General features: G+C 29.3%; 1 protein-coding gene across 2 annotated transcripts; it reads right to left on the bottom strand.

Annotated features, from left to right (window-relative positions):
* Positions 1-4,546: 4,546 nt before the first annotated feature.
* Positions 4,547-5,513, bottom strand: LOC129301786 (protein TIFY 5A-like). Of its 2 annotated transcripts, none has more exons than XR_008591095.1 (3): positions 5,401-5,510; positions 5,200-5,322; positions 4,547-4,992 (listed from the first exon to the last, which is right to left on the bottom strand). XR_008591095.1 is itself a non-coding variant. In XM_054940376.1 (3 exons), exons 1-3 carry the CDS (start codon positions 5,448-5,450, stop codon positions 4,711-4,713), a joined length of 417 nt encoding a protein of 138 aa, XP_054796351.1. In that variant the 5' UTR covers positions 5,451-5,513; the 3' UTR covers positions 4,547-4,710. The 2 variants fall into 2 exon arrangements, 1 of the variants encoding a protein (XP_054796351.1); XM_054940376.1 differs by having other exon boundaries at positions 5,200-5,284; positions 5,401-5,513.
* Positions 5,514-7,835: the final 2,322 nt, after the last annotated feature.

Below are 7,835 nucleotides of genomic sequence, written 5' to 3'. Positions count from 1 at the left end.
ATGTTTGAAGTGAAGAAGATGCAGAGGAGGTTGAAGAAGATCTTGAATGTAGCTGTGTCATGTGTGGTGATGTTGTGGGGTTTTTTTTTTTTTTCTTGTTTGAAAATACTCAAGTGTTTTCAGTTGCAGGAAGCAAAGGTCGTGGTCTTTTTTTGTTACCCAAAGTGGAGTGTTGGATGAAGCTTCTGGGTTGTATTCCTGTGTTAATGTTTTTGAAAGGGTTATGCATTGTGAAGATGTATTTATTGATCATTAGTGAATGTTGATATTTGGTAACATTCCCTTCGTATTAATGAGTAAAATGAATAAAAATGACTCAAAATTGACGCCATTCTCTCTATAACAACAACCTGTCTAAAAGTAAATTGTATTAACAATCACAAATGAGAACATGAATTGCAAAGTAAAGTGATAAGTAGAGCTGATAATTCGGACCAAGCCTGACAAGGCAACCAAAACCTGCCCCAAAAAAGTTAAAGTCGGGTTTGACTATATAGACTTTTTTAAAATGACATGATACTTTAAGCTTGGCCTAAATTGAGCTCCATCCAAACTAAGCCCAATCCAAATAATTCTGACCATTGGAATTATTGACTTTATATGTATGTATAGTTGGTAATTTTGGCCAAGCTTAACGAGCCAACCCAAACCCAATTGAAAAAAGTTACAGCCGAACTTAATTATATGAACTTTTTTAAAAAGGTAGAATACTTTAAGTCCGATTTGAATAAGTTAGACCCATCTGAATTATCGGTTCTAGTGACAATTATAGCAATAAGTGACAAGTTGTATCATGATGAAACCTCACCACTTTTAACAAGTTCTCTAATTACCAAACCCTCACCACCTTTAGCTACCATCCCCTTATCTCTCTTTCCCTTACCCTTTCTACCATCATTGGCCAAAATGGCCTCAACTACTAAGCTATGTGTAAGGTTACCCTCATTAATCTATAATTAACTCTAAAACCTTAGTAATCACAGGGTTAACTTAAGAGAATTACCAATTCATTTGCAAAGCCAATTATCTAAGTAGTAAATTCATATCATTAGGACCCTAAATTTTCAAACTTTTAAAATTCTATAATATAATTAACAAAAATCATAGTAAAATACGTTCACAAAAGCATAGAATACCAAATTGTATCAAAGCATTTGAATTCAAGTTGAAAAATAAGGGGTCACTACAATAAAGTAGAGGCGTGTTGCGGCACATTTATCATTGTGCTATGCACCATGACATATTACACAGATTTAATAGCAATTAGGGCAAACTTCCAACATGTTCCATCTTTGTTTGAGGTCTAAATAAAGCGATGTAGGTGTCTACAAACAACTTGTTAAAACCTCTAACTAATGATACTGGTTTTACTTACAAACTATTTTACAATCAAAGTTAAATACGTAAATGCAAACTCACTCTTTTTTGCTTTTAAAACATAATTAGGGTATCTAAAATCACTATCAAGTGCCATAAACATACAGTTACCATTTAATCACATTCAATAGACTAAAGGATACATGTGCAATACATTATAGCACTCCTATAACATACACAACACACTTGATCACAAAAATATAAGGGGAGTCAATTTCATATGAGATATGAATATACTCTTTCACAATCAATTTTATAATCAACATCATAATTATACTAATATTTTGGCCCTACTAAGTATCACAAATCACAATTATAACCTAGAGCCCAAAATACAACTTCCATTGACATTAATAATAGTGTAAGTAAATTGCAAAAGAATGCAATCCCCTAGTTGGCAATATCAATTGTGAATACACATGGTCATTCAAAATAGAGCCCTACTATTACTAACGAAATATCCTAGGCCTCAGGTGCTTTTTCCTTGTTCTGGCTTGAGCTAATTCCTATAAATATTATAGAGAGAGAAGTAAGTACAATCATTCAATAACTAAAGTTAATCTAGCCTATATAAATACATGTCAATTAATTATACTGATACAAGTGCATTTACAACACTTTCACAAATTTATACTTTTCTTTTAAAATTATTAGCCATGACCATAATACTAACAATTATATGACCGAACACAACATATGTCATATTACATATTGATATTAATCATCAATTCATACAAGAGAACACAATTATAAAAACCTGTGCCCTTTATTATTATGTAAGACTACAATAATAATAACCATATGGTCATATTATATTATGCATGATTAATGCCATCTTTATACCCTTTTAATACCTTTGACATAAAACAATTGGCTATAATGGGATTCGTCCATGTAATAAAACTACCCAAGCCTTTTCTTGTGAAGAGTTGCTCTGCCAAAGATACTACATTCACTTATGAGTCACAGTTTCTCTTAATACTAACAACTATAAAGTGTCATACCACTGAGCTAACCTCTTCTTAAACAAGTGAAAATTAATTAGGTTTAAGTCTTTCATTGAACAAGTGAGATAATATAAATAAAGAGACAAGCCATCAAGCTTCAAATGACGATCATACCACATGAATTTAGAAATCTCTACTCCTCTCCTTAGGTGAACTCTCACCTCAATGATCATGCAATGCACATATACTCAATTCATGATATGCATACACTTATACATCAATTCTTCTCATACAAATTCTCAAGTACTACATTCGTTACATGCATATTCAATTATCAAATTTACTCACATAATTTTCTATCCATAGCATTTATTCACTTTTCTCAATCTCAACATTTTCCTCTCAGCCTCATTGGCATCACATCATCATTACATCATATTTCTCATGTATGTTCTCATGTTTATGCTCAAAAAAATCATTTATCAACATTTCACATACGTCATATCACCAATACTTAAATCAATAACGTATGCCACATTTGCATTTAATACATGTTCAAAACATATTCTTCTTTTTCAAAATAAGTTATAATTGTTTATAACTAATAAATGCATAAACTAATTTTTTTTTCAGTTATTTCAAACTTTTAAGAGGTTAAAGGTTTATCCCTCAATATAAATACTTCCAAAGCACTAGTCAAGCTTTAAAAAAATATGACTTTTAGTTCTTAAACTTATTCTAAATTATTGATTTAATTTTTAAACTTATGACTTAGAATAATTCAGTTTCTACATTTTCTTGACTTAGAACAACCCAGTTTTTATAATTTTTCTAGTACAACTCATTTCTTATAATTTCTTAACTCAATAAATTATAAGAATTGAGTTGTTTGAGTTAAAATTTGAGGAATAATTAAGAGAAAATTTGGAGATAAAAGCTATATTATTCCTAAAAATTTTACAAAATACAAAAGAAACTTAAAAATGTCACTCTCAAATACGGCATTCAATTTCAACAGGCATTTTGGTCACAACACTTTTTTGTAAAAAAGGCCCAAGGTCCTTAAGAGTAATTTCAATAATTCAAAATTTCTATTTATAGTTAATTTCAAAATATACAAAAAATAGAGCCGTAATGTAATCTTGAGCTAGCTTTTCATCTTAAATTAAAAGAAAACGTTTTTAAGTTAATCGAGTAACTAGAACTTTAATACTGTATCTCCATTTAAACTTTGAGGGAGTTTCTTTTAGTGCTTCTCCTCTTTAATCATTGTAAGCCAAGGCTACTATATGTATCCTTTAAAGACAAATAAAAGATGAGCTATCTTTGTTTATCCCAAAAAAGGGGGGGGGGGGGTAAGGTGTCTCTTGGTAGAAAGAACTCTTGTTGTTACACAGAGTGAGATTGTAAAATAATTTGATTAACGATTAGGCATAGGCTCAAGAATAGAGTTAAATCATTATAAACCTCTAATTTGCACTCTCTCTATTCTTAATATCTTTATATTTCCAATTGATTATTTTGAAGGTCCGTTTTATATATATGTTATTACTATGCTTGTAGAATTGCATACTAGCTGCATTTTTTTCTCTCATAAGGCACTAAACATGATTTTACAAAGCATTAAGATATACAATACCTCAAAACACAATTTTTATAAAGCAATGATAAGTTGAAAAAAAAAAAGAATAATTTCCCTTTAGTTAATTATTTTTGTGCGTCACATTGAATTTTTTAAATTAATTATAAACAAAGACCTTGGTACTTTTCCTTTTAAAAAAATTACAAATCATAAAAAAGAAAAAATTGCAAATGGCACTCTCAGATTCAGCAATATTCAATTTCAACGGTAGGGAGCTGAACAAGTTCTTTGTTTTCTTAATAGAAAAATTATGAGCCCCACAAAAGAAATTTACAAATACCACTTCCAAATTCAGTGTTCAATTCCGAGGGACATTTCGGCCAAACACTTTTTTCCCCAGAAGACGACTAATGTCTTTACTCTTTATGAGTAATTTCAAAAGTTCAAGATCTCTTTTTTGTAATTCATTTCATTATAGGGTCCCTATTCATAATTACCCCATATTCCCTACTAGCCTCATTGCAATGGTGAAGCCAGCTAATGAGAGTAGAGAAGAGGTGTAGGCAGAGACATATTTATTAAATTAAAAAAATAAAGTTGAATTGACAAAGTCAAAAAGTGAGAAAGTGTAAAGCTGAAGTAAAAGCAATAATAGGTAGCAGCACATGAAGAATTTCACCGGATGGGGATGAACATGCATGGGGCCAGGAATGATCTATGATGCAAATCTTTAACTAAAAATGGTGAATATTTGTGTGGTTGTGTGAAAGAGGAATATTGTTTTAGTTTTAGTTTTTTTTTTTTTTATTCACAGTGATCACATTGTGACTTTGTCTCTTGTTGTGTCCTTTTCTTTCTCTTCTGCAGAAAGCTCTGAAGAGATTTCTTCAGAGAGAGGCCTCCATGACCATGACCACCACTTCCATACATCAAAGCTTGAGATTGCACCCAAAATGAAGATGATAATGATGATGATGTTGTTGTTGTTGATGATGATGATGATGATGATGAAGTTGATGATGATGATCCTCTCCTTCCCACTCTCTCCTCCATTTCTCTATTTGCCAACCATATTATCACCCTTGCCTACAATCATTAATTATTTCCAAAATTCACATTATTTTTCTCCCACAAATTCAGCAATAATACAGATAAAATTATTTTTCTCTAACACAGTGGCATAGTTTGATTTATAAAATATACATAAGGTAAAAATTAGGATTATTGTGTTATATGATTGATAACCAACGTAAAACTCAGTTGAATAATCTGACACGTGTGTGTATAGAGTACCTGAATTTCTGTAACATCGATGAAGCATCGGCGTCCATTGTGAAGAATCTGGGGATGGTGGTGTGTTATGTCGAAAGGCTCGTTACTGTGGCATTGTTGCAAAAAATTGCGAACACACACAAACTATATTAATTATTAGATGAATGAATAATTATTAACAAATTAATTAAATCAAAAGAGCAGAGATTAGAGAATGCTTACATCGAATTGCGACGTTGAAGGCCAAGCTCTAACTCGCAGTTTCGCTTCATCGTCGATCGACCCAAATAATAAATTTCTTAAAAACCGTCAGAAAAATAAAACCAGTAGAGAGATATACAGTGGAAGAGACAATTCACTTTGAAGAGGTCGTATATAAAGTGTCAGTTGGGGCAAGAAAAGAACAAAAAAAAAAATTATGATAATAAAAAATATAATTTGACTTTGCACGTGTAAAATGAGTTACATATGCGGCAAGCTTATGAGCCATTTACTTTCTTTTGGGGCAAAAATAATAATAATAATAATAAACAGATTTTCTTTTACAATCCTAAAAAGTGAGAACAGTGTTAACGGCTTGGGAATCGGGTGGTTATTAATTTGTTATAATTATTTTTTATTTGATAATTTATTATTGTTTATTTATTTTGTAAAAGCATAATATTATTTTGTGTACCTGATACTCGTTGAAATTAATTTTATAGTTTTAAAATTATAATTTTAATCTTATACTCCTTCCGTTAAAAAATATAAGATATTTTTAATCAAATTTCACCCCAATAAAGTAGTTACTTATTTTTAAATTAATTCTATTTTTTTATATTTATCTTTATTAAACACTCTATAATAAATATAAAGTCAGTATCAATAGAAACACTTTTGAAAAAAGACAATGATTACACCTCAAAAGATTAAGAATGCCTTATATTTTTTAACATTCAACTCTTCAAAAAATACCTTATATTTTTTAATAAAGGGAGTATATGAATGTCATGATGTTATTTTCATTAAAATAATATTAAATTTTAATTTTTTTTAATATTGAGAACATTAAAATAGAACTTTTGAAAATAATAATAATAATAATTTCTGAAAATACCGATGATGATTAATTTGAAGATCATTATATACTTTAATTTTTTATTATTCTTCACTATCATCAGTATATAAATATACAGCGAAATTTATAGCCAGCCATAATATTTATATATGATGAATAATGCAACTCATTTATAAAATTTTATACATGGTATGGTAAACCATGATTTTTTTTATATAAGATAAAAGGGAGTTATTTACAAATAGACTTGACAATATTTGAATATGACCTAATTAGATAGATAGTCTTGTCAAAAACTTAAGAACACTATGAAGATAAGTTATTCATATATTGTATGAACAATTCAGCTCATCTTTTATATTCTATGCAACATTAATCATCAAAGGTATTTAAAATTGAATCAATTATTGAACTAGTCAAGACCAATATTTTCATAATCAGACTGAATATTGAATAGGAAAGGCCAGCAGTTCAAGGTTCGCATAGTTAAACCAATGACATAATAATTAAATAAAAATAATATTAACTTTATATATAAAATAAATACAAGAAAAAACTATAATATGTTAGTAAAATGACATAACATGACTGTAAATTAATAATATTATACCTTGTTAAATATAGGTAGATCTTGATTAAATTAGATATAAACAGATTTAAAAGTATCAGTGTTTGCATCCATAATTGTCAACAACTTTATAAAAAAAAAATAGCCTCAAAACATTTACACATGTGAATTGTTTTAAAATAAAATTACCTTTTAGTAGGATCTAATTTTTAAAGTTTTCTACTTTTTTAAATTTCTTAAGTTTTTTCAATGTTATGTTTAAAACTGTCTGTTTTTTAAAACCGCTCCAATCTTTGATTTAACTTTAGTTTTCGGCTCAATCATAAAAATAATTTTTTATTCAAGATTGAGCCATTAACAGTTCTAATCAATCATCCGACTGTTTAGTTCAGTCATGTTTTTAAATAATTGGTCAAGACACATGTTTAAAAGTTAATGGTTAAAATTATAATCAAAAGTAATTATTTGAAATCATAAACAAAATAATTTATTAAATCAATCAAAATACTATTTCAACTAGCTAAATTTACTTGAATTCCAATACTATATACATGCTAACCGCTCATCCTGGTCCGTGTATGTAGAAATTAGAGGAACTTCATGACTGAATGTGAAACGGGATGTTGAAATAGCAAAGGCTGCAAATTGAATCACGTGGGTTTTAATGAGTTGCAGCTGCCACTGTTGGCTCATTTATAGTGGGAAACTTTCCATTTTGGGAAAGTAGGTCTTTTGAATAATGACTTGTCACCCAACACTTGCCTGTTTTAATTTGCCTCCCTTCTCTATGCCTCTCTCTCCATCAATGTCTTCCCGTGCTTTTAATGTTCCATCCTTCACACGTGATCACATTGCCAACCTCCCCATCAATTTCATTATTTTTTTTAAAAAAGTTAAACCTGAAAAAAAACACAATTCAATTTTTTAAAGGAAAATTTTACAATCTGAGACCCAAATGTTAAAATATTTAAATTGGAAAATTTTAGAAATAGATCACTAAAAAAACCACGTAAATTCATCTCTCATATC

Source organism: Prosopis cineraria, unplaced genomic scaffold (assembly GCF_029017545.1).
Source record: "Prosopis cineraria cultivar Desert tree isolate PC_DT_omini unplaced genomic scaffold, ASM2901754v1 PC2, whole genome shotgun sequence".
In the NCBI taxonomy this organism is placed as follows: domain Eukaryota; kingdom Viridiplantae; phylum Streptophyta; class Magnoliopsida; order Fabales; family Fabaceae; genus Prosopis; species Prosopis cineraria.
This window is presented reverse-complemented; position numbering and strand designations above follow the sequence as displayed.